Here is a 26,939-nt window from a genome sequence, read left to right on the forward strand (position 1 = left end):
GACACACGAGTGCACACACTCCACACACTCCACATCTGGCAGTGAGCTGGACTGTAATATGCGCACGCACACACACACAGAGGACACTAGTCCACCGGATCAGTCTGTAATTGGGCCAAATTACCCAGGACGAGGCTGAGAGTCAGAGACCATATTTAGGACTACTGCACTCGGTGCTCTACAACAGCAGGGCAGCTTTTAACACATGAACTATAGCCAGTGGTTCTCCTTCTTAGTGAGGTCCTTCCAGAGGAGTCGATGACTGATTTCATTAGGTGATTAAGAAGAGCTGTATCAGTGATATTCTGTTATTATGGATTTATCTGTATTGACCAAGGCCCAGTTTCCCCATAACGATGGAACTTAGGCTTAGGAGTGCTTTAACGAAGCATCTTTCCTACGACTGCCGACGATGTAACATACGTTTTCCAAAATACCACGCAGAGAGAATGTTCGCTAAGTGCGTCTTTGAGGCATGTCGATACTGATCGAAAAGAACCACAGCTCTCGGATCAGTGTTCTCCCTTTCCAATCTWAACTTAACATTACAAGTATTCCACAATACTGACGACGGATCAGCTCCTAGAGAGATATTATCACCAATGGCTACAAATATTGAGGCGGCTTATTCTAATGCTAACCCTATAATAATGCACTAAATCAAGATTTGGCACATCATTGCGCACATGTTACACATTAAATATATTRAGGCAAAAATGACAAATTAAAGACAGCAGCATACAAAGAGCTAAATACAACTCAAATGAATTAACAGGAAATTGATTTCCATATCATTCAAAAATATAGGTCTATGCAGCCTATACTGTATTTATCTTTTGATACAGGTATCTCGGTTTTAATTTGAAGCATCTTTAAATCCGTCGCTTGTAAATGCAAAGAAATGGGCAGCTTTTGTATTTGTAGTCACTGTCACAATTCTTCTGAAGCTGTGACAGAAGGACAGATAAACGTCTTGATGTTGTGTGTAGTGGCGATCTTCTGTGTATAAAGTGACGAGGAATGACAAAGCATCTAATGATGTACTTAGCTGTTCTACGATTGGTGTAAGGGAGCCGTTCAATAACAAGCGTTTTCAAGAGCAACTTCAGTAACCTTGGTTTTGGGAAACAGCTTTGAGATTTAACTATGCTCCTACAGAGAGTCTAACGAATAACATGGCCTTAAGATGCTTTTGGGAAACAGGGCCCTGATCAGAAGGTGGATTTTCTTAGAGCATGTTTTTAGTAAACCGAGAGAGGCTAAGGCAGCTGGATCTTTTGAAGTGGTGTGTCCATCCGTTCCACAGCCTCTTGCCTCCCAACACACACACACACACACACACACACACACACACACACACACACACACACACCCCTGACACACACCCCAACCACCAACATCCTACCTACGGGCGGGGAAGTGCTGTTGCCAAGGCAACGGCAGGGATGCTGTTGGTTGTCATGGTGATGCACCATGGGGAGTAGACGGGGGCAAGGTTTTTCCTGCCCTACAAGAAAATGATGTCGGTAGAAGGGGAGAGAGAAAAAGAACCCAATATACTTGAGTGAGGTATGTCTGTCAGTTTTATTTGTGTACTCGTGCATGTACTGTGTAAGTATGTTGTGGAAGTGGTTGTGCTTGGGTGCATCAATGTTATAACAGTATGTGATGTATACTGTTAATTTTTGTGTGAACAGAGCCCTTAGACAGTATGCCACTATTGTAAGGTTCAGACTCACATAGCATATTTGCATTATTGTGTGTGTGATTGATTTCCGTTTTGGCCTCTGCTGTATAGAATAGAGAGAGGGGCTTTTCCTGCCAGGGATCCTGGGCTCTACCTCTCTCTCCTTTGCTTACTCCTTTCTCTTTCTTTGTCTCTTTCTCTCTCTCCTTTTTCTCCTCTCTCCTTCCTCTCCTCCCTGTTTGTCTGTAGGATCAGCAGTAAGTGGATGTTTGAATCATGCATGTAGTAATTTGATGGCTTGGGGCCATGACAGGGGAAAACTGGGTTTGTCTTCAACTCCTACATCACGAAAGGGTTTGGCTTTGGAATGGGATGTTATGTGTTGTAGAGTAGGTCATCATGACATGGATGAATGACGAAGCGTCATGGAGTTCAGATAAAGAAGAAAGACTGTGGTTTCTTTTGCTTTATAGTGAAAATATTGTAGAATAACACTAGCATATAGTCCCCGACTGGCACTTTGGGAAAGGTCTTTGTCATCCTGGACAGCAGCCCATGTGAGGCCACTGCTCACAAGCCCTGGGGGCAGAAAACAGCCAGATGCTACTCATTTCAATGCCATTGAAACACAGTTGAAGTCGGCTGGTTTACATACACTTGGGTTGGAGTCATTAAAACTATATACACATATATATATATATACACACACACACCTCTGCAAGCTGCAGGAGATAGTCAGGAGCTCTGCAGGGGAGAGGTGATTTGGAGAAAGATAAAGAGGGGCATAACTGAGAGAAATGGATTAGTATAAAAAGGAAGAGTACACAGGCTGAGAATAGAATATAGCTCGAGGTCTCAGTAGTACCGCATTGGTTTTACCTGACTTCTACTGGTTCTATCCATGAGACACGGAGAGAGGGATGATATCACCATGTTTCTCAGCTCAATTTACTCATCACGATACACACATTCTCTCTCTCGGTCGCTCTCGCTCGCGCTCTCTCTCGGTCGCTCTCGCTCGCGCTCTCTCTCGGGCGCTCTCGCTCGCACTCTCTCTCGGGCGCTCTCGCTCGCACTCTCTCTCGGGCGCTCTCGCTCGCACGCTCTCTCGGTCGCTCTCGCTCGCACGCTCTCTCGGTCGCTCTCGCTCGCACGCTCTCTCGGTCGCTCTCGCTCGCACGCTCTCTCGGTCGCTCTCGCTCGCACGCTCTCTCGGTCGCTCTCGCTCGCACGCTCTCTCGGTCGCTCTCGCTCGCACGCTCTCTCGGCCGCTCTCGCTCGCACGCTCTCTCGGTCGCTCTCGCTCGCACGCTCTCTCGGTCGCTCTCGCTCGCACGCTCTCTCGGTCGCTCTCGCTCGCACGCTCTCGCGGTCGCTCTCGCTCGCACGCTCTCGCGGTCGCTCTCGCTCGCACGCTCTCGCGGTCGCTCTCGCTCGCACGCTCTCGCGGTCGCTCTCGCTCGCACGCTCTCTCGGTCGCTCGGGCACACTCTCTCGGTAGCTCGGGCACGGGTCAGGTATTAACTGTTAGCTTAATTAACTACACATGCATGCATACAGGTACCTGCCAAAATAATGGAAACACTTGAGTAAATTAGGGATACAAAGTATATTGAAAGCAGGTGCTTCCACACAGGTGTGGCTTCTGAGTTAATTAAGCAATTAACATCCCATCATGCTTAGGGTCATGTATAAAAATGCTGGGCAGGCTATTTTTCTGACTACCATGGCTATGAGCCCATAGGAAGACAATGCCTCCATCCACAGGACACGAGTGATCACTGAATGGCTTGAATAGCATGAAAATTATATAAACCGTATGCCATGGCCGTCTCCGTCACTAGATGTCAACCCAATTGAACATTTCTGGGAGATTCTGGAGATGTGCCTGGGACAGCGTTTTCCAACACCATCAACAAAACACCAAATTATGGAATTTCTCGTGGAAGAATGGTGGCGTGTGTGTGTGCATCTGTGCTTGTGTGGGTGGGTGTGTGTCCTCTAACACCCCCTTGGGGACACCAGGAAGCTCTCCTCCCTAATAACACTAACACTTGCCCTAATGCCACCACACTACCTCAGGAAGATGAAATATATGTTTAATGAGCTCCCCCAGAGACCCACTCACTTTGATTGACAGCAGAGGTGCCCCTGGTTATTACTTTCGCGTGCGTGTCCACCCGTGTGTTTGCAGACATTAGAGCAGCTCTCAACATACGAAACCTTTTATTAAAGTAAGATGTGGCATCTGTGTTGGGTTCGTTTAGGAAATGTTGGATTGCCTGCTCTGCTTCCTGGAAGGGTAGAGCTTTGTCACGGAAAACCGCCCTGATTAGACACGGTGACCCTCCGAGAGCCAATCGGATTAGTTGTTTGTGCTGGAGCGTGCGGCGGCATGATCATCGATGACATGGTTCTGGAATGAGTTCCAGGGGGTTCTAATGAAACCTTTTGGACTGCTGACAGCGTAGTTGGTCCGTCTTCCTCATCTCCACTGATATTCTTCCCTCACTCATCTCTCTCTCCCTCCATCTACAGCACTTTAAACAGAGAGGAGACAGTGTTGAGGTCTAATTGGGCTGTAGTGAGGGACCCCCCCCCCCGGAAACAGTATAGGAGGCCTCTAGCACCTTTTCTCTCACCCCTCACCCCCTTTCCCCTTCTTCCCCTGCATTCTCTTACTCCCTCACTCCATCTCCCATGCATCCACTCACATACTAACGCTTCCAACACACCAACAGCGTTGTTGCGCAAAATAGTACGCAGCATCATCTGGATATGTGTGCAACAAAAGTTCAACATTCACCTTCTGCGACCATTTCTGCCAAGCCGTCTACGCATACAGTTTGATGTATACGTTCGATATAGCCAACGTATGCACCACACCGAACACACCGCAACTGCCTCTGCAACGCAATGCTGCAAGGCAAACGCAGCGCTTTCATTGGAAATGAATGTAATTTTGGTGGACCAAAATGCAATGACGCTGTCGGTGTGTTTGAAGCATTACAGCATCTCACCCTCCCCCTCTCTCCCCTTTCTTCTACTTCTCCTTTCCCCCATCCCCCCTCCCTCCTCTGTACCCCTCCCCACCTCTCTCTCCTCATCTCTCGCTTCCCTGAGCGTAGCCACATTGCCTACTGTTTGCTGTTGCAGCCTCTCTCTCTCTCTCTCTCTCTCTCTCTCTCTCTCTCTGCTACCTCTCTCTCTCTCTCTCCTCTCTCTCTCTCTTCTCCTCTCTCTCTCTCTCTCTCTCCTCTCTCCTCTCTCTCTCTCTCTCTCTCCTCTCTCTCTCTCTCTTCTCTCTCTCTCTCTCTCCAGGCCAGTGAAGCTCCACAGAGCAGAGCTGTTTCTAGGTCACGCCAGTCTTTTATGGATAATAAAAAGGAGTCTGCTTTAAAGGGAATTATTTATAGTGCTACAAGCGAACCGCTCTAGCTCACACATATCTCTCTCTCAACCTTGCATTCTCTACCGCGATTTCTTTCTTTCATTCTCTCTCTCCATCTCTCTCCTTCTCTCTCATACCCCATCTTTCTCATTCATTCTCTCTGTCTCTTCCTCCCTCTCTCTCCCCCGTTCTCATAATTGTCTCATTTCTCCGTTGTCCCCCTGCTCTTGGTCTCCTCTCCGCTCATTGGGCTGGGTGGTCTCATAGACTGGAGATGAGCTAATGGTGGAGCTTGTGTGGTCTGAGCAGTACTGGTGTGCAGTAGGCTGGGGTGAGGAGAAGAGGATGGGGAGGGCTAGATTAGCCAGAGAGAGGCCTGTTCAGGGATAGCTGCTCTGCTATAGCTGCCTTCTGTGGATGGGAAATGGATATGAACGTCTGTAGGGAATCTAAAGCCGTGTTCACATTGGCAGTTGAAGGTGACTCAAATCCAATTCCTTTGCATATCTGAATCGAACTCTGTTCTTATCCGCAGCCTGAACAGCCAAAAAGAACATGGAAACAGATATTCAAGCCACAGTCAGATTACAATATGTTTCCTGGACATGCGACTTGTCTGAACGGCTCAAATCTGATTTATTTGTTCAAGTGGTTTTTAGACTGTAATTTGGCAAATCTTGTTGCTTGCTAACTACTCTGACAGTTTTGACAAGAACATTGGTAGGTAGCCTAACTAGCTTGTTAATTGTTATACAAACAAATTAGTGAATTTGCTAGAAAGCTAAACAGCTACCTAGCTAGGAAGTGACTTGCTGCTGGTTAACCAAAAGGTCTAGTTTTGGAACATCTTTTTAGGCTTTAAATGTGATTACACTATGATTTTGAACATTCTAAGCAAACTTGGAAATGTGCCTTGCTCAAGGGCACATCAACTGATTTTTCTCTGGGATTTGAATCAGCGACCCTTCGGTTACTGGCCAACGCTCCTAACCACTAGGCTACCTGCCGCCCACTAGGCTACCTGCCGCCCACTAGGCTACCTGCCGCCCACTAGGCTACCTGCCGCCCACTAGGTTACCACCTTAGCTTGCTACATAACTTCTGAGTGATAGGAAGCACCAGCGCCACCACCAATCAGCTTACACCTCTGCGTGCACACCCATAATTTCTATGACAACTAGCAAATGACTGCTGTCTCAACACACACATCCGATTAGGTCACTTGTAACTTTGATGTTTGGGCAGACAGTAGTCCAAAACGGATTTGAAAAAAACCCTAAACTGATTTGTGCATTAAGGCCTGCGTTGTGAACAAGGCTTAGTAAAGGCTGGCTTGGAGGGATTGGGATGAGGTTGTTTGTGATTTCAACTCATTGACATGCATGGATGAAGGTGTCACCATGAATAGACCCAGTAGAGAGGGAGAGAGAGAGACACCAGAGACTTCGACATCTTGCATGGACGTTTAGCACATACCTCAGGAATCCAGCATGTTATAAGTGATCCTAAAACAGGGTGAAAATAATGTAAGGGAAAAGTGCAGGGGGAGGAGATTTAAATGGGTTTTTAAATCATGATTCAGCAGAAGAAAAGGGAAAGGGGAKTTCAGCGTTCAGTCAAAAGTAACACCAGGCTGACTGCTTAACACTAGCTCAACACTAAACCTTCATATTAGGAATGTGCTCTTAATGTTTTGTGCACTCAGTGTATGTTGGAAGATGTATGTGACTGTGCAGGTTATAATAAACAAATGCATCTTCTTGAGACTATATTTACAAGGATTTACCACACTTTTCATGTCAATTCATCATCTCCAATGCAGGTCACTCTAGTCTTGATCTCGAACCATGAACAGGACTCCAATCTACAAGGTACACTGGCCCAAGTCCTTACATGGCCATGGCTGACACTGGAGTATGATTATTATAATCAAGAATGTGACTTCAATATCCCTCCTTGCATCGTTACTGTAATGGCTTTCAGGAGATACAGATTCCATCTCATTTACTTCATGACTTATTAAGAATGATCTGATTTATGGCACTGAAGTTATTCTGATGATTACTGTTGTACAGTAATATTAAGGAGTGCTTTATCAGGATCAGTAGTATGTGTGTTTATCATTTCCATAATGGATCATTTTTGGTTGTGTGTGTGTGTGTGTGTGTGTGTGTGTGTGTGTGTGTGTGTGACAGTAAGAGGATTATAAACAAGTTTAATTAATGACTGGGAATACTGTCTCTCTTCCATCTGCATAATAGTCGGACCATTTCATACCATTATTTTAGTAATGACACACACACACACACTTAGCAAGGGGTAAATGAAGGTGAGTGGGATTACTGTGTGCCAGCAAGGCAGCAACAGACAGACATCCTACATTTCGAGATTAATCTGGTCGACCTTCCTCTCCTGTACTGTCCTGTACGGTCTGTTTAGCCAGCCATGAGGCTCTAGCAGGACTTGCTTCATCCCTCTCTGTCTCTACCTCCATCACCCTCTGTGTCTACAGTCTTCATCCCTCTCTCTCCCTCCCTCTGTCTCCAACCATTTAGGTCTGGTAGCCCTCAGTGGTCCTGTCTCAGACTCTGGCTGTCCTCTCTCTCCTTCTCTCTGCAGGGTTCTCTCTCGCTCTCTGCTCTTCTCTCTTTGCTCTTCTCTTGTTCCCTTTCTCTTCCTTCGCTCCTCTTTAATCTCTCTCTCTCTCGCTTGTTCACTCTCTCGCTCGCTCTCTATTTCTCTCCATCTTGAGGCTCTCTCTTGGCATGTGTTAGCGAGCTCCACACAGCCTTTCTCTGTGACAGCCATCCTCTCTCTTGGGTGATGGAGTGAGGTGGCTGCCAGCCACAATTAGTAAATCAAATCTCATTTTATTGGTCACATGCGCTGAATAGAGGTGTAGACTTTACATGAAATGCTTACTTATGAGCCCATTCCCAACAATGCAGATTTAAAGAGTAAGAAAAAGATTAGCAAAAAAGGTAGGAAATAGTAACGCAATATACATTATATATACAAAAGTATGTGGACACACCTTCAAATGAATGGGTTCGGCTATTTCTGCCACACCCGTTGCAGACAGGTGTATACAATCGAGCACACAGTCATGCAATCTTCATAGAAAAACATTGGCGGTCGAATGGCCCGTACTGACGAGCTCATTGACATTCAATGTGTCACTGTCATAGGATTCCACCTCTCCAACATGTCATTTCGTCAACTGTAAGTGCTGTTATTGTGAAGTGGAAACGTCTAGGAGCAACAACCGCTCAGCTGTGAAGTGGTAGGCCACACAAGCTCACAGAACGGGACTGTCGAGTGCTGTAGCATGTAAAAATCGTCTGCACTCAGTTGCAACACTCACTACCGAGTTCCAAAATTCCTCTGGAAGCACAAAAACTGTTTGTCGGGAGCTCCATGAAAAGGGTTTCGATGGCCGAGCAGCCACACACAAGCCTAAGATCACCATGCGCGATGCCAAGAGTCAGCTGGAGTGATGTAAAGCTCGCTGTCATTGGACTCTGGAGCAGTGGAAACTCGTTTTCTGGAATGATGAATCATGCTTCACCATCTGGCAGGCCGACGGACGAATCTGGGTTTGGCGGATGCCAGGAGAAAGCTACCTGCCCGAATGCAAAGTGCCAACTGTAAAGTTTGTTGGAGGAGGAATAATGATCTGGGTCTGTTTTCATGGTTCGGGCTAGGCCCCTTAGTTCCAATGAAGGGAAATCTTAATCCTACAGCATACAATGACATTCTAGACAGTTCTGTGCTTCTAACTATGTGGCAACAGTTTGGGGAAGGCCCTTTCCTGTTTCAGCATGACAATGCCCCCATGCACAAAGCAAGGTCCATACAGAAATGGTTGGTTGAGATCGGTGTGGATGAACTTGACTGGCCTGCACAGAGCCCTGACCTCAACCCCATCGAACACCTTAGGAATGAATTATAACGCCTACAGCGAGCCAGGCCTAATTGTCCAACATCAGTACCCAACCTCACTAATGCTCTTGTGGCTGACTGGAAGCAAGTCCCCGCAGCAATGTTTCAACATCTAGTGGAAAGCCTTCCCAGAAGAGTGGAGGCTGTTATAGCTGCAAATGGGGACCAATTCTATTTTAATGCCCATGATTTTGAAATTAGATGTTCAATGAGCAGGTGTCCACATACTTTTTGTCATGTAGTGTACAAGGAGTACCGGTACCTTGTCAGTGCACGGGTAAAGGTTTGTTGAGGTAATTGAGGCAATATGTAAACTCAGCAAAAAAAAGAAACGTCCCTTTTTCAGGACCCCGTCTTTCAAAGATAATTCGTAAAAATCCAAATAACTTCACAGATCTTCATTGTRAAGGGTTTAAACACTGTTTCCCATGCTTGTTCAATGAACCAGAMACAATTAATGAACATGCACCTGTGGAACGGTCGTTAAGACACTAACAGCTTACAGACGTTAGGCAATTAAGGTCACAGTTATGAACTTAGGACACTAAAGAGACCTTTCTACTGACTCTGAAAAACACCAAGAGAAATATGCCCAGGGTCCCTGCTCACCTGCGTGAACGTGCCTTAGGCATGCTGCAAGGAGGCATGAGGACTGCAGATGTGGCCAAGGCAATAAATTGCAATGTCCGTACTGTGAGACGCCTAAGACAGCGCTACATACTGGCTACAGGGAGACAAGACAGACAGCTGATCGTCCTCGCAGTGGCAGACCACGTGTAACACCTGCACAGGATCGGTACATCCGAACATCACACCTGCGGGACAGGTACAGGATGGCAACAACAACTGCCCGAGTTACACCAGGAACGCTCAATCCCTCCATCAGTGCTCAGACTGTCTGCAATAGGCTGAGAGAGGCTGGACTGAGGGCTTGTAGGCCTGTTGTAAGGCAAGTCCTTACCAGACATCACCGGCAACAACGTTGCCTATGGGCACAAACCCACCGTCGCTGGACCAGACAGGACTGGCAAGTGCTCTTCACTGACGAGTCGCGGTTTTGTCTCACCAGGGATGATGGTCGGATTCGCGTTTATTGTCGAAGGAATGAGCATTACACTGAGGCCTGTATTCTGGATCAATTTGGGGGTGGAGGGTCCGTCATGGTCTGGGGCGGTGTGTCACAGCATCATCGGACTGAGCYTGTTGTCATTGCCTGCAATCTCAACGCTGTGCGTTACAGGGAAGACATCCTCCTCCCTCATGTGGTACCTTTCCTGCAGGCTCATCCTGACATGACCCTCCAGCATGACAATGCCACCAGCCATACTGCACGTTCTGTGCGTGATTTTCTGCAAGACAGGAATTTCAGTGTTCTGCCATGGCCAGCAAAGAGCCCTGATCTCAATCCCATTGAGCACATCTGGGACCTGTTGGATCAGAGGGTGAGTGCTAGGGCCATTCTCCCCCAGAAATGTCCAGGAACTTGCAGGTGCCTTGGTGGAAGAGTGGGGTAACATCTCACAGCAAGAACTGGCTAATCTGGTGCAGTCCATGAGGAGGAGATGCACTGCGGTACTTAATGCAGCTGGTGGCCACACCAGATACTGTTACTTTGGATTTTGTTCCCCACATTGTTCAGGGACACATTATTCCATTTCTGTTAGTCACATGTCTGTGGAACTTGTTTAGTTTATGTCTCAGTTGTTTAATCTTGTTATGTTCATACAAATATTTACACATGTTAAGTTTGCTGAAAATAAACGCAGTTGACAGAGGACGTTTCTTTTTTTTGCTGAGTTCACATGTAGGTAGGGTTAAAAGTGACTAGGCAATCAGGATGTATATAATAAACTGTAGCAGCAGCGTGTGAAAGTGTGTGTGCATAGCATCAATTTGATGTGTATGTGTTGTGAGTGTGTGGGTAGAGTCCAGTGAGTGTGCATAGAGTCAGTGCAAAAAAACATCAACATAATAATAAAGGAGGTCAATGTAAATAGTTTGGTTAGCCATTTTGATTAACTGTTCAGCGTTCTCATGGCTTGGGGGTAGAAGCTGTTCAGGAGCCTTTTGGTCTCAGTCTTGGTACTGCTTGCTGTGCGGTAGCAGAGAGAACAGTCTATGACTTGGGTGGCTGGAGTTTTGACAATTTTTAGGGCCTTCCTCTAATACTGCCTGGTATAGAGGTCCTGGATGGCAGGGAGTTCGGCCCCAGTGATGTACTGGGCCGTACACAGTACCCTCTGTAGCTCCTTGCGGTCGGATCTCAAGCAGTTACCATACCAAGCGATGATGCAGCCGGTCAAGATGCTCAGTGGTGCAGCTGTAGAACTTTTTGAGGATCTGGGGACCCATGCCAAATCTTTTCAGCCTCCTTGGGGGGGGGGGAGAGGCATTGTCATGCTCTCCACGACTGTGTTGGTGTGTTTGGACCATGATAGGTCCTTAGTGATGTGGACGGTGAGGAACTTGAAGCTCTCGACCCGCTCCTCTACAGCCACGTCGATGTGAATGGGGGCGTGTTCGGACCCTCCGTTTCCTGTAGTCCAYGATAAGCTCCATTGTCTTGCCCACATTGAGGGAGAATTTGTTGTCTCCCTCAACGTTCCTGTAGTAGAGAGATTCCCCACAAATCAAAGTATTAGACAGTGAAGACACAGCCAATATCTGAGGAGTCTGTGCAGAATGTGTGGTATTAGTCTCACCTCATGGATCTATTCAGAGAATGAATTCTATGGTTCTATCTCCTCTCAGGGAATGGGAACAATAATCCTGGCAGTTTAGCTGGAGTGTATGTCTATCTACTGCMATAAAAGCAGCAGTGTGAATAGAAATGGGATTCTCTTTCTAAATCTAGTTAATCACTCCAGGCTTTAACCTCCTACGTAACATAGTAAAACGGTGATGCCGTTCTCTCGCCTCTCCACGGATCGGCGCCAACAGCACCTGTGACCAGGTGTGAAGAGTTCCACCTCGTGTCCTAGCCCTCTTCTTCCCTTGGCTCATGTAGTTACAGATTACGATTCAGAAAACTTTAATGTCCTCAGATGCAATAAAATAAAAATAAAATGTGTATTAAAAAAATCACAACAAATAGCAAAGGATGTTTACAAGCAAGTAGGTTGAGTAAGTGCAATTTCAAAATAGGCTGCATTGCAAGTKCTGAAGTGCAATTAGTCCAACATTTTGTTAAGTTGCAGAATTGCATTTGGAATAAATGAGTACTTGGCCCTATTTTTTTTTTTCTCTCTAGGAAGTATGTACCTGTGGCCAGAGGGAAGGAGATGGAATTTGGGGTGGAATGGGTGGGAATAGTCAACCGCTATTTTATTCGCCTTCTGCAGGGCTCTGCCCAGGTAGAGAGATGACCATTCTTGTTGCTGCCCATGATTTTTCCTGACTATCTTGCCCAACCTATTTTTCTGTGCRACCTTGATAACCAACAGGTCAAGCAGTAGAACAAAATGCTCTCAATTAATGATTTATAAAAGAGAATCATGATGATTAGGTCAACATTAAAAAAGTGCAGTAGGAAATAGTCTCTGTTGGCCTTTCTTAAAATTAGCATCAGTACACTGATCCCAGGACAGCTTGTTGTGAATGACTAGCCTAAGGTATTTGTACTTCTTCACTTTCAATGGGCTCACCTTTTATCAGTGATGGTGTGTGCATGGTAGACTTCCTTCGAAAGTCAATCACCATGTCCTTTAGTTTTTTGTGTTATTTTTCGAGTTTTAGATTTAGTCATAATTTAGAGCCGGTCCGTGCTCGGTCTCATCCCCTTTGAGGAGACTGACCAAAGCAGTGTYGTCAGCATATTTGATCAGGTGGCACCCTGGGAACTGGCTTCAGTGTTTCAGGACACAACCACTTGTGTTATCAGTCCCCAAGCTCTTTCATGCTCCAGTGCTTTTGAACACTCGATGTACGACTTCCTCATTGATGACAAGTGCACTCTTGGTTGCCATGACGTCCTCCTCCAGACAGGCTGGGGGAGCGGGGCCGCCCCTTGCTTCAAAGCGGGTGAAGAACTAGTTTAGTTCATTGGCTGTAGAGAGCAGCACCTTCTCGTCCGGGCAGGGTTCGAGACGTTGCCTCCCTTTTAAAGGTGGCGTTTGTCATATTCTTAATGCCCAGCCAGGCAGACCAAGAGTCTCTCTGTGACAGTGTCTGTTGCACCTTGTACTGGCATCTCTCCTTTTTTATCTCTTTGTTCATCTCTCTGTACCTCCTTTCTTTTGAGTTACGACAGTATGAATGTGAAATATAAACATACTGGCGCAAGTGCTGGTCAAAAAGAGTATGTGGCTGTTTTGATGTTTTGATGCTGTGTTCTGGTTTCTATGTCTGACGGTCTTTCTCTCTGTTTCCCTCCGGCAGGGCCTTGTACACATATGAGGACAACAGCAATGATTTGACACTGGCATCATCAGGAGGTAAGCTAAATCTATCATATATTCGTCCATCCATCCATCCATCTACACTCATAAATGTGATGTTTAATACTCGTTACTATCGTGGAATGGAAACAAAACATGAAGCAGATTTAAGTTCTTTAGGAAAACAGCCCTAATGTTTGAAACATTGTTGTCATCCAGAGTCACGTTTATTTATTTTCCAATGTGTATAGCACACAATATACACTGCTCAAAAAAATAAAGGGAACACTTAAACAACACAATGTAACTCCAAGTCAATCACACTTCTGTGAAATCAAACTGTCCACTTAGGAAGCAACACTGATTGACAATAATTTCACATGCTGTTGTGCAAATGGAATAGACAAAAGGTGGAAATTATAGGCAATTAGCAAGACACCCCCAATAAAGGAGTGGTCTGCAGGTGGTGACCACAGACCACTTCTCAGTTCCTATGCTTCCTGGCTGATGTTTTGGTCACTTTTGAATGCTGGCGTGGCTTTCACTCTAGTGGTAGCATGAGACGGAGTCTACAACCCACACAAGTGGCTCAGGTAGTGCAGCTCATCCAGGATGGCACATCAATGCAAGCTGTGGCAAGAAGGTTTGCTGTGTCTGTCAGCGTAGTGTCCAGAGCATGGAGACGCTACCAGGAGACAGGCCAGTACATCAGGAGAGTGGAGGAGGCCGTAGGAGGGCAACAACCCAGCAGCAGGACCGCTACCTCCGCCTTTGTGCAAGGAGGAGCAGGAGGGCACTGCCAGAGCCCTGCAAAATGACTCCAGCAGGCCACAAATGTGCATGTGTCAGCATATGGTCTCACAATGGGTCTGAGGATCTCATCTCGGTACCTATGGCAGTCAGGCTACCTCTGGCGAGCACATGGAGGGGCGTGCGGCCCCACAAAGAAATGCCACCCCACACCATGACTGACCCACCGCCAAACCGGTCAGCTGGAGGATGTTGCAGGCAGCAGAACGTTCTCCACGGGCTCTCCAGACTCTGTCACGTCTGTCACATGTGCTCATGTGCTCAGTGTGAACCTGCTTTCATCTGTGAAGAGGACAGGGCGCCAGTGGCGAATTTGCCAATCTTGGTGTTCTCTGGCAAATGCCAAACGTCCTGCACGTGTTTGGGCTGTAAGCACAACCCCCACCTGTGGACGTCGGCCCTCATACCACCCTCATGGAGTCTGTTTCTGACCGTTTGAGCAGACACATGCACATTTGTGGCCTGCTGGAGGTCATTTTGCAGGGCTCTGGCAGTGCTCCTCCTGCTTCTCCTTGCACAAAGGCGGACGGTAGCGGTCCTGCTGCTGGGTTGTTGCCCTCCTACGGCCTCCTCCACGTCTCCTGATGTACTGGCCTGTCTCCTGGTAGCGCCTCTATGCTCTGGACACTACGCTGACAGACACAGCAAACCTTCTTGCCACAGCTCGCATTGATGTGCCATCCTGGATGAGCTGCACTACCTGAGCCACTTGTGTGGGTTGTAGACTCCGTCTCATGCTACCACTAGAGTGAAAGCACCGCCAGCATTCAAAAGTGACCAAAACATCAGCCAGGAAGCATAGGAACTGAGAAGTGGTCTGTGGTCACCACTCCTTTATTGGGGGTGTCTTGCTAATTGCCTATAATTTCCACCTTTTGTCTATTCCATTTGCACAACAGCATGTGAMATTTATTGTCAATCAGTGTTGCTTCCTAAGTGGACAGTTTGATTTCACAGAAGTGTGATTGACTTGGAGTTACATTGTGTTGTTTAAGTGTTCCCTTTAATTTTTTGAGCAGTGTATATACCATTTTTATGTATGTGTCCAGTATGAAGGAAGTTAGAGGTGGTTTCTTGAGTAAATGCTAACTAGCATTAGCGCAATTACTGAAAGTATAGCAGATACCTATAGAGCCAGAGGAGCGCATATTAATCCTGTTGTAGAATTCATTGTGGTCAAAGGAACGACTAAAATGAATGAGTCACAGCAGGTCAAATAAACAAGTCACTCGTTTATTATGACATTTGAAAAAAAGTTGTTCAAAAATAACGAATTGTTTGCGAACTGCACATCACTACCACCAGCTTGTTCTCTTGCCAAAATGACTAGCTAAGTTATAATATACAATCTTAGTGTTAGGCTTTCACAAGGCAATTCAGAGAAACAGATGGTAATTTTGGTGCTCATAGAAAGGACTCATGAGTGCATTCAGCTGCGTGTTCCATGGTGAATTGTCTTCACAATAGACAAACAGGCTCATTCAGGGTATGATGCCATGTCATCTTGTAACTGTACATCAAACATAGTGATCATAAACATTGATACTGTATATGATAGGAGTTTTATGACATCGAAATGTGAAGTGCACATTTGCACTCACTGTTTGTTGTCTGGCTTGCTTGTGTGACATCAAAGTAGTATTTATTATAATCCTCAATGTCTCATCTTTCAAAATACATCGAGTCCTCTTAATTTACAGCATTTCCCTCAGTCAAACAACAACAAATACGCAAAGTTGCCCAATTAGGGTGAGGGATGGGGCTCAAGTTCAGAACATCTGTGAGTCAAAACCCATACGGTGCTGTGAAGCACACAACCTGAGCTCTGACATCATGGGGCGGCAGGTAGCCTAATGGTTAGATCGTTGGACGAGTAACCGAAAGGTTGCAAGATCGAATCCCCGAGCTGACAAGGTAAAAATCTGTCACTCTGCCCCTGTTCCTAGGCCGTCATTGAAAATAAGAATTTGTTCATAACTGACTTGCCTTTTTAAATAAAGGTAAAATAAAAAATGTATAGCATGTTCAGCTACTGCGATCCAATTTAGGCGCTTATCGGTACCCAAATCTGCCATTATCAACCTGTGTGTGGGTGTAAAGAGCCTGCAATTGACTAATAGAGGTTGGAGGTTGGTTCACAGAGAAACAGAGGTTGGAACCAAAAATGTCTAACTTGGACTCATCGGATGTGTTTCTCGGCCCAAGCAAGTCTCTTCTTATTATTGGTGTCCTTTAGTAGTGGATTCTTTGCAGCAAAGGCCTGATTCAGTCAGTTCCAGTACTATGTTTACAATGTGCAGGGATACTGGAGTGATAGAGGTAGATATGTATACAGGTAAGGTGACTAGGCATCAGGATGTATGATAAACAGAGTAGCATTATATTTGATCTTTGTCTGGAGGGAAATGTGGCAGTAGAGGGCATACTTATTAGCTTTGAGGCCTCCATTGAAAGTGACAGCCAGCCATTGTTTTTGGTGTTAAGATAAAAACTATTCCATTAGGAATGCCTTAATCATTAGTTATTATTCCTGTTAATGAAAGTGTTCCATATCTCAGATACACAGAACAGTACCTGGTGCTGAGCTCTCACTGCACTGTTTATTATGTCTGGGAGAGATGCTAATGGGTTGGCCTTGTCTTCTTAGATCTACTGTTATGGAGGCTTCTAACAGCGCGTACACACACACACACACACAGAATATGATTTATTGCCATGTTTGAGGAGATGCAGACCATCAGTCATCCTATTGGTGTACAGTAGGTGGAGTGGGCGGGCTGGACCAGTGAGGCCTCACTCTGATTCGACAGATAGGCTTTGGGGTAGGTTTGAGAGTGTGTGATGCTGTTGGTGGCAGCTCTGTTTACTTGCATAAGAGTAGTCAGGTGTGAGTGTGGCATTTGTCGCATCATGACCCTGTGAAAGACGCAGGTGTGTGTCTGCACTCCACACCCCCACCCCACTTCACAAAGTCAGCTGCCTCGCCATCGCAATACCTTTACCATAGATTAGATTTTAATATTTCAACAGTGCCTTGYTACAGTTGACTGGAGATTGCCTATTCTCAGTGGATTTAAGCCTGCCATACTTCCAGACTGCAGCTCTCCTCAGTGTAAGTCATGGAGGACATGCATCTGCCCACCAACCAGCCAGAACTATCCCTATCAAGCTATTAAATGATTCCATTGGATGGTAACAGTGAGGATCATATAGGGCAGAGAGCTGCCTCTGCCAGGAGCAGTATAGCACTGAAGTGTGAGGCACTGGGGAACATAATGTGGAGGGCAGAGACTGGGTTAGAGGGTAACACAGGTCAGCCTGGAGAGTGGTATTGGTGGGATTTTTGTGGAAATCCTGCACCTCTCCATTTTTTTTCACCTATTCCTCCCTTCCTACTATTCCTCTTCCACCTCCTCCCCTCCTCCTCTAGCTGGAGGTCTACCGGAGATCACAGTGACCTTCGACAATGGCCGGGTCATGTACGGCTTCTGCAGCCTGAAGGAGCCCACGGCTGCACTGCCGCGCTACGTCCTCATCAACTGGGTGAGTCGTGTGTGTATGTGTTTCACAATAAATAGAAATAAGAACACGAGAAAGTAAGCATACTATATATGGGGTCAGTCAGTTCCAGTACCATGTTTACAATGTGCAGGGATACTGGAGTGATAGAGGTAGATATGTATACAGGTAAGGTGACTAGGCATCRGGATATATGATAAACAGAGTAGCATTATATTTTTGGTCAGTATATGTCTATAAATATGTGTGTACAGTATACAGTACCAGTCAAAAGTTTGGACACCTACACATTTTTCTTTATTTTTACTGTTTTCAACATTGTAGAATAGTAGTGAAGACATCAAAACTATGAAATAACACATATGGAATCATGTAGTGACCTAAAAAGTGTTAAACAAATCCAAATCTAATTTATATTTGAGATTCTTCAAAGTAGCCACCCTTTTCCTTGACAGTCATCAAGGCAAAGGGTGGCTACTTTGAAGAATCTCAAATATAAAATATATTTTGATTTGTGTWACACTTTTTKGTTTACAACATGATTCCATATGTGTTATTTCATTTTTTTGATGTCTTCACTATTATTCTACAATGTWGAAAATAGTCMAAATAAAGAAACTCTTGAATGATTAGGTGTGTCCAAACTTTTGACTGATACTGYATGCGCATCTCTGTTTATGGGTATACACTGTATGTGTTGTGTTACACATGCTTTCTCTCTGATGGCCCAAGCCCTCCCTCCTACCAGAGTGAAGCTTAGAGGAATAGGAGCTCAGGCAGTCTGAGACAGCCTAATGGGCTATCTGTCCCTATCCTTGTGGCAGGCCCAGACATCCCCTCTGGCTACTGGTCTCTATCACAGCACCTCTCACCACTCTGCTCTGCACTGACCCATATACTGTAGCACACAGCAGAATGACAATCAGGATTTAAATTTGCAGTAGCTAGTGCTTTCCTCAAATCAAAACCCTTTACATTGCGACATTGTAGCTAACTCATACCAAATACAGTATGAAGCGCTCATACATGAAGATTGGACTAAACTGCATGGGATAAGTATACAGCAAATGTTATTTATTTGTCACAATAGAAAATTGAGATGAAGGGAGGGAGAAGGCAGGAGAGAAGTTCGAATGGCCCTGCAGTGAGGGTATCTTGTTYGTTATTTCAACCCTTCGTTTTGGGTTCCTTGTAATTCTCAGGCACTGCAGTCGCCCATCAACTCCCCTCTCAAACAGGAAACTGAAAATATGTGCCGTTTCTTGTTGTCGTTATAAGCTCTATGATGTGATTTAATAGTAAAGTATTTAGAGCAGTTCTCCAGAGATGTTTCATTAACTAGGTGAATAGCCCTGAAATGGGTGTTATTTGACTAATTATTGTATTTGATCATTCTGTAGCAGCAGTACCAAATCAGTAGCCATGTGTTTTTATGGATGATTGCTGTTCCACTATTCTTTTTATGTAATCAGTGGCCACTGTGTATATTTCCCATTGTTTTCAAAAGGCCATGATAATTTCATCCTACCAGGAATTTGCCTTTTGAGGAACAACGCTTCATACATTTACTACTGGAAAACTGAACATAGAATTGTATTCAACTTTAAATTGGTGTCTATCTTGAGTCCTTAAACACACAACACATTATACACTTGATAGAGACCATCAACTCCTTTCAATGTGGTTACTTTGATTGATGATGAAGATTGTATCCTTGAAATGGGTGACACAGACACTAACCTGCCTTTCCTGTCTTCCCTCTTTGGCCCCTTCCCCCATTTCCCTCTCCTCCCTCTCTGTCCTCTCCTTTTCTCCTCTCCCAGGTTGGTGAGGATGTGCCTGATGCAAGGAAGTGTCAGTGTGCCAGCCATGTGGCTGACGTTGCAGAGTTTTTCCAGGTCAGTCTCACTGAGGTAAACCCAACTGCTACTCTAAGACTCTCTCCAAGACACATTGTTGAAACTGTTTATTAAAACTTCCCTGGATGACTAAATTAAAACATATTTGATGTCTGAATGCCATCTGCTTCTCTGCGCCCCTTTTGTTAGTGTCTCAGAGTAGGAGTGCTGATCTGGGATCAGGTCCCCTTGTCCATAATCTTATTAATTATGATGTAAAAAAGCATACAKATTTCCTCGTCATTATGAATATGGGCCTATATTCTCCTCCAGGGTCCTTCAGTGATGCTCTTTTAATGACTTAGAGCTAAAATATGGAGAGAAAGACTCTGTACTGTCATCTACCAGCCCGGCCAGAGCAGAGGCCTAGGGCCATTTTAGCTTCCTGTTGAGATTCAGCTCAGTGATTCTGGGTATAGCAGTGATTCCACTGGTCCGCCCACAGGATCAGTAGAGGTTATGTGTGTGTATATGTATGGATGACTAACACAGCACTAATGTTATTGTGAACAAGGTGCTCGGCGGTAGGAGACAGATAAATTAAAATTCTTTCTGCCTATTTATCCGTGGTGTCTCCTGAATAATTGAGGCGGCAGGTAGCCTAGGGGTTAGAGCGTTGGGCCAGTAACCGAAAGGTTGCTGGATCGAATCCCGTGCTGACAAGGTAAAAACCTGTCATTCTGCCCCTGAACAAGGCAGTTAACCCACTGTGCCCCGGTAGGCCGTCATTGTAAATAAGAATTTGTTCTTAACTGACTTGCCTAGTTAAATAAAGATTTAAAAAATATATATATGTGAAAGAGCGATGGAGATAAAGAGCAGAGTCTTTCTCCTGACTGTGTGAAGGCCTTGGAGCTGGAGGAATCCTGCTAGCCAGCCTCAGTCAATTGATGTGAAGTGTCTGTCACCTTCGCCTTAACAGCTCTTTTCTGTGGCCATCTGCTTGCTCACACTGGCCTTCGATTTAATGTGGGATTAGTTGGTTGAAAAGGCTCCCAGTTAGCTGGGAGACACGAACACTTGTCAGGTACACACATGCAGACAGGCTCGCACATACACACATTTACATACACACACAGGCAGACGTGTGTATGGTTTATCCTGTCTCAGATATCATCCTTATGCACACACAACAGGATCCCCACAGCATCATTCTCACTCCCACACACAACAGCCAATTTGATCTGTGTGTCTTCTATATTACTCTGGTTTCTGGGAACACGACTGAGACTGAGCGTACAAAACCTTAGGAACACCTGCTCTTTCCATGACAGAGACTGACCAGGTGAAAGCTATGATCCCTTATTGATGTCACCTGTTAAATCCACTTCAATCAGTGTAGATGAAGGGGTGTAGACAATTGACAATGGAGACATTGTGTATGTGTGCCATTCAGAGGGTGAATGGGCAAGCCAAATATTGAAGTGCTTTTGAACGGGGTATGGTAGTAGGTGCCAGGCGCACTGGTTTGAGTTTGTGAAGAACTGCAACGCTGCTGGGTTTTTCACACTCAACAGTTTCCTGTGTGTATCAAGAATGGTCCACCACCCAAAGGACATCCAGCCAACTTGACACAACGTTGGGAAGCATTGCAGTCAACATGGGCCAGCATCCTTGTGGAACACTTTCGACACCTTGTACTCCATGACCTGACAAGTTGAGGCTGTTCTCAGGGCAAAAGGGATGCAACTTAATGTTAGGAAGGTGTTCCTAATCTTTTTCACACTCAGTGTATATGTGCATGATATTAAACACTGTTGGATGTTTGTCTTTTAGCTTCGATCAACAGTCTGGCATAAGTCTGGCATGGGGCACATATGCATTTCTCCCTCACCCCTCTTGACCTCCCTTTCCCTCTCCCTCTTGACCTCTCTTTCCCTTTCTCTCTTGACCTCTCTTTCCCTCTCTCTCTTGACCTCTCTTTCCCTCTCTCTCTTGACCTCTCTTTCCCTCTCTCTCTTGCATCCACTTAGGCCATCTCTAGCCTTCCTCCCTCCATGACATAACCAATTTTATCCTTCCAGCCATGTGGCTCTAAAGCGTGTGTGTGTTTCCCCAATCAAAGGTTGTCAGAGGAGGCCTGTGCCCTGTAGTCTGACACTAATATAACCCCTGGGATCTTGCTCCTGTTACCGTGGGATACCATCTCACACAATCAATTTAAAGGGGAAGGGTATACTTCCATTGAAGAGGCGTTTTTTGCTTTTTTGCCCGCAGGGAGTCAACATCATCGTCAATGCCAGCACCATGGACGACATCGAACCATCCGCCATTGGACAGAGACTGACCAATGGGACGGCTTCGGTGGCCAGCCCCGTCCTCAGCCGTCTGAGAACCAGAGAGGAGGAGAACGGAGAGCTTGGAGTGGTACAAGAGAGGGGTGGGATGGGTGGGTGGATAGGAGGTGGGGTGATGGAGGATAAAATGGAGAGCTATAAGGAGAGAGGTGGATTAGAAGGATGGAGAGAGAGTTGGTGGAGGGATAGATGCAGAGGGAGAGAGTTATTGAAGGAGTAGAGATGGGTTTAAGGGAAAGAGTGACAGTCTGGCAGGAGAGGGGAGCGGGTGTTCCCTTTTTCTCCCCAATTTCGTGATATCCAATTGGTAGTTAGTCTTGTCGCATCGCTGCAATTCCTGTACAGACTCGGGAGAGGCGAAGGTCGAGAGCCGTGCGTCCCCCTAAACACGATCCTGCCAAGCCGCACTGCTTCTTGACACATTGCTCACTTAACCCGGAAGCCATTCGCACCAATGTGTTGGAGGAAACACCGTCCAACTGGTGACCGGGTCAGCGTGCATGTGCCAGGCCCACCAAAGGAGTTGCTAGAGAGCGATGGGACAAGGACTTCTCTGCCGGCCAAACCCTCCCCTAACCCGGACGTGGCTGGGCCAATTGTGCGCCACCTCATGGGTCATCCAGCCGGGGCCGGCTGCGACACAGCCCATGATCGAATTTGGATCTGTAGTAACGCCGATGCAGTTCCTTTAGACCGCAGTCCCACTCGGGAGGACCTCGAGCTCTCTATTAGTGTGACACAAGGCTACAGCCATGTTACTGTTTTAGAGGAGAGAGTGGGGGAGAGGGAGGGTGAGATTCAGAGAGGGAGACGACAGAGGGAGAGAGAAAAGCAAGAGAAAGAGATGGAACGGGCCTCTGAGCGAGGCATTGTTCATGTTTAGGAACTGAGACAATAGGCCTTACTGTGTGTTAGAAGGTTAATAAGGAATGAGTCACTCAGCTGGACAGCTAGCAGGCTCCTTCCTCATTCGCTCTCTGTTTATCTGGACACAACTGAAGTAGTACGTTAGGCTAGCCGCTACGCTAAAGATGCATTACATTCTGATAATGTTGGCAAAACATGACCACATGTTGAGGCAAATAACTAGAACTTGAAGGTTGAGATGACACTAACAAAATGCACTAGATCATGTGTTTTTGACAATGGGAAAGGCGGTTCTAGTATTCAACATGCTTAGTGTCACACTGGGACTTTTGAACAACCTTGTGGAGAGCATCCACAGTGCCCTCAAAGTATTCACTTTTTCCACATGTTACAGGCTGAATTTAAAATTGATAACATTTCTATTTTGTCACTGGCCGACACACAACACCCCATAATGTCAAAGTGGAATTACGTTTTTAATTTTTACAAATTAATAAAAAATAATAAGCTGGGGAAAAAAGCAGGAGTAAAAATGTGGTTAAAAAGTCACATAATAAATTGCATGCACTCACTCTGTGTGCAATAATAGTGTTTAACCTTATTTTTTAATGACTACCTCATCTTTGTACCCCACACATACAATTATCTGTAAGGTCCATCAGTCAAACAGTGAATTTCGAACACAGATTCAACCACAAAGACTAGGGAGGTTTTCCAATGCTTCGCAAAGAAGGGCATCTATTGGTAGATGGGTACAAAAATAAGCTGACATTGAATAATAATAACATCGTCAGTGAAGAGCACCTTTTGCCAGTCCTGTCTGGTCCAGCGACGGTGGGTTTGTGCCCATAGGCGCTGGTGATGTCTGGTGAGGACCTGCCTTACAACAGGCCTACAAGCCCTCAGTCCAGCTTCTCTCAGCCTATTGCAGACAGTCTGAGCACTGATGGAGGGATTGAGCGTTCCTGGTGTAACTCGGGCAGTTGTTGTTGCCATCCTGTACCTGTCCCGCAGGTGTGATGTTCGGATGTACCGATCCTGTGCAGGTGTTGTTACATGTGGTCTGCCACTGCGAGGACAATCAGCTGTCTGTCCTGTCTCCCTGTAGCGCTGTCTTAGGCGTCTCACAGACGGACATAGCAATTTATTGCCCTGGCCACATCTGCAGTCCTCATGCCTCCTTGCAGCATGCCTAAAGCACATTCACGCAGATGAGCAGGGACCCTGGGCATATTTCTTTTGGTGTTTTTCAGAGTCTGTAGAAAGGCCTCTTTAGTGCCCTATGTTTTCATAACTGTGACCTTAATTGCCTACGGTCTGTAAGCTGTTAGTGTCTTAACGACCGTTCCACAGGTGCATTTTAATTAATTGTTTATGGTTCATTGAACAAGCATGGGGAACAGTGTTTAAACCCTTTACAATGAAGATCTGTGAAGTTATTTGGATTTTTACGAATTATCTTTGAAAGACGGGGTCCTGAAAAAGGGACGTTTCTTTTTTTTTCTTCTGAGTTTATCTGCAGTTCATGTTCAATAAATTTGCAAACATTTCTAAACATGTTTTCACTGTCATTATGGGGTATTGTGTGTCAATTTAATTTAATCAATGTTGATTTCAGGCTGTAACATAAAGTGTGAAATATGTCAAAGGGTACAAATACTTTCTGAAGGCCCTCACCTTAGGGGTTCAAGTACAGGCTGTACTATTCTCTCCATCTGAATCATAAATCACTTAGTGCTTTCTTTGCTCTTAATGTAAACGGCCTGATACTCCCCCCTTTATACGTGATATAGATAGAAGTTAAAGTTGTATAACTAATATAATTCATATCCAGGTAGTGGCGTACAATAAGTGATACGGTGTGTGTGGAACAGAAATATGACACTATGTCTAGTCTGACCCTGTTGGTTACAGGGTGGTGGGGTGGAATAGGATTTGGAGGGCACAGAACTGTGCCGTGGCTCTTTGAAGAATGGTTGTAACCGACCACTTCCTGTTTCCCTCTGCTCTTTCTCTATTGGACGAATGTTCAGGGCACCGTGTACACCAAGACCAACGCAGAAATCGAGATGAAGAAGATCAATAGAGAGGAATTCTGGGAACAAGCCAAGGTAGGAAAGAACATGATTCCAACTGTCAGGAGGAAGGAAAAGCGGGATAGAAGAGGGAGGGGGGTTTGACTGGAACAAGGACTGGAGACAAGAGCAGCAGCAGTGTTATTCGTTCGTCTTTTTTCCCTCTACCTTTTCCTCAGACTAGTAGTGATAGCATGAATAGCGGTTTCAATTTGAGTGTGTGTAGGAGTAGGATCAAAACAAAGTCATACCATGTCCCCTTCCTGAAGCATTGCCACTGGCCAATGAGACAGACGCATGCGATATGACATCAACTGCTGTCTGTCCTTTAGGTTATTTGAATTTGAATCATTGTGAGGGGGCGGCTTTGCCCTCTGCAAGTTAGACTCAACTCTGAAATGCAACTTTATCTGAGTAGATTTCCACTTACAAATTGCCTGTTGATTTAGCTTCCTCTCAATAGAAGGACCAAAGCCAAGTGTTCTGTTTTGCATTTCAGTCTTTGATGTTGTATGATGTAGTTACTAATTCAAAGGGATTATTGAAGTATTTAGAATAATTTTTTCTTAAATATTAGATTTTTTGACAGGACAGATATCAGTACAGATAGGGAGACTGACGTAGAGAGGGGTACAGAGGGGCTCGAACCCCCGTCGCCAAGGGGGCATATGTGGTCCGGAAGTCGGAAGCTACACCAGACTCCAGCACAGTTATTGAATTATTAAACAAATAATAAAATATATTTCTTGGTTCTTTTGTGTGTACCAGCGTGAAGAAGAGTTGAGAAAGGAGGAGGAGAGGAAGAAGGTTGCGGAGGAGAGGCAACGCTTCGAGGAGGAGAGGATGGAGCTGGAAAGGAAAGAGCAGGAGGATAGAGAGAAGAGGTACCGCGAAAGGGAGAGGCAAATTGAGGAACACAGGTGGGCCGCCGTGTCTTATGGGTAATGTGAAGTATCACTGTAAACTCTTGTGATTGGTCCATGTGGTAACTTTGTGTGTGTGGAGCAGAAAGAAGATACAGGAGGAAGAGGAGGCCAAAGAGAGGACACGGAACCAGCCCCTCATAGTAAGTGTGTGTCAGGGCTGGGGTCAATTTGAATTGAAGGCTGTCAATTCAGGAAGTGATTTTTTTTATTATTTAAAATTCAATTTTTTAAAAACTTTTGACATCTTTTAATCCACCGTTTATTGAGGGGTCATTGAAAATAGATGTATTTACGTTTACTTCCTGAATTCATACAGTAGTAAGAGCCATGGCCAGTATTTGTACTCTTTAAGAAAGTGTGTGTGTGTGTATAGTAACAGAGTATGTACTGTATGCATACTCTTTGTTCTGTGCCAAAGAGGGTCTTGCCTTAGTTATTCCACATCACTGAAAGAGGCAGTCTGCTTTTAGAGTTAATTTCTGATCTAATTTTGAGACTAGTTATGAATCATTGATATTGTCTGGGGAGAAAATTAAGAAGAATCAAGAATTACCTTTCCTGTTTAAAAAAAATCCTACTTTAATTCAATAGTAGCATCAACATKAATATTTTAACCCTGACACAACATGAAACAAGATTTATTCTCCAAATATTGGGTCCAACAATGTTTTCACTTATCTCCTTCCTCTTCCCATTCCACTATAGCCACTGTTATTTTAAGACTCACTTCCTGCAAAAACAATACTTCTGTTTTCAGAACCCTGAGAACGCCTGCTTATATGTCTGTGTTTCTGTGATGGCTGCCATGCAGTGAGAACGTAATTATGTACTAATGTGGCTGTATGAAATGGTAGACATCTTTTATGCTTCTGTATTGTTGTTTCCAGACAATCATACTGCAATCCTGCTAGTGGTGGATGACATCACTGTGATTTAAACATGTAGGCTYTGCTACCCCCTGCTGGATAGATGTAGAAGATATCAACTTTATACTCTTTCTCCTTGTATCTCTGTTTTTCTCGTGCTCTCTCGCTCTCTGCAGACAGCAGAACCTAGCTATGAGGATCTGGAGAAAGAGAAGAAGGAGACTGAAGTGGAGGTGGGTTGAAAAAACAGCATACAAACACTGCTACTACAAAACACACTGTCAC

General features: G+C 45.3%; 1 protein-coding gene across 5 annotated transcripts in view; it reads left to right on the top strand.

Annotated features, from left to right (window-relative positions):
* Nucleotides 1-26,939, top strand: part of dbn1 (drebrin 1) — a 105,237-nt gene that overhangs the window by 69,000 nt on the left and 9,298 nt on the right. For 4 of the 5 annotated variants that reach the window (XM_024011178.2, XM_070449382.1, XM_070449384.1 and 1 more), the window contains exons 2-9: nucleotides 13,398-13,453; nucleotides 17,637-17,749; nucleotides 19,549-19,638; nucleotides 21,841-21,990; nucleotides 24,821-24,898; nucleotides 25,631-25,782; nucleotides 25,871-25,928; nucleotides 26,831-26,887. In XM_024011178.2, coding sequence (XP_023866946.1) covers nucleotides 13,398-13,453; nucleotides 17,637-17,749; nucleotides 19,549-19,638; nucleotides 21,841-21,990; nucleotides 24,821-24,898; nucleotides 25,631-25,782; nucleotides 25,871-25,928; nucleotides 26,831-26,887 — 754 coding nt within the window. The remainder of the gene's footprint in view (nucleotides 1-13,397; nucleotides 13,454-17,636; nucleotides 17,750-19,548; nucleotides 19,639-21,840; nucleotides 21,991-24,820; nucleotides 24,899-25,630; nucleotides 25,783-25,870; nucleotides 25,929-26,830; nucleotides 26,888-26,939) is intronic. The other variant, XM_070449383.1, reaches the window with a different exon arrangement.

This window comes from Salvelinus sp. IW2-2015, linkage group LG20 (assembly GCF_002910315.2).
Source record: "Salvelinus sp. IW2-2015 linkage group LG20, ASM291031v2, whole genome shotgun sequence".
Taxonomy (NCBI): domain Eukaryota; kingdom Metazoa; phylum Chordata; class Actinopteri; order Salmoniformes; family Salmonidae; genus Salvelinus; species Salvelinus sp. IW2-2015.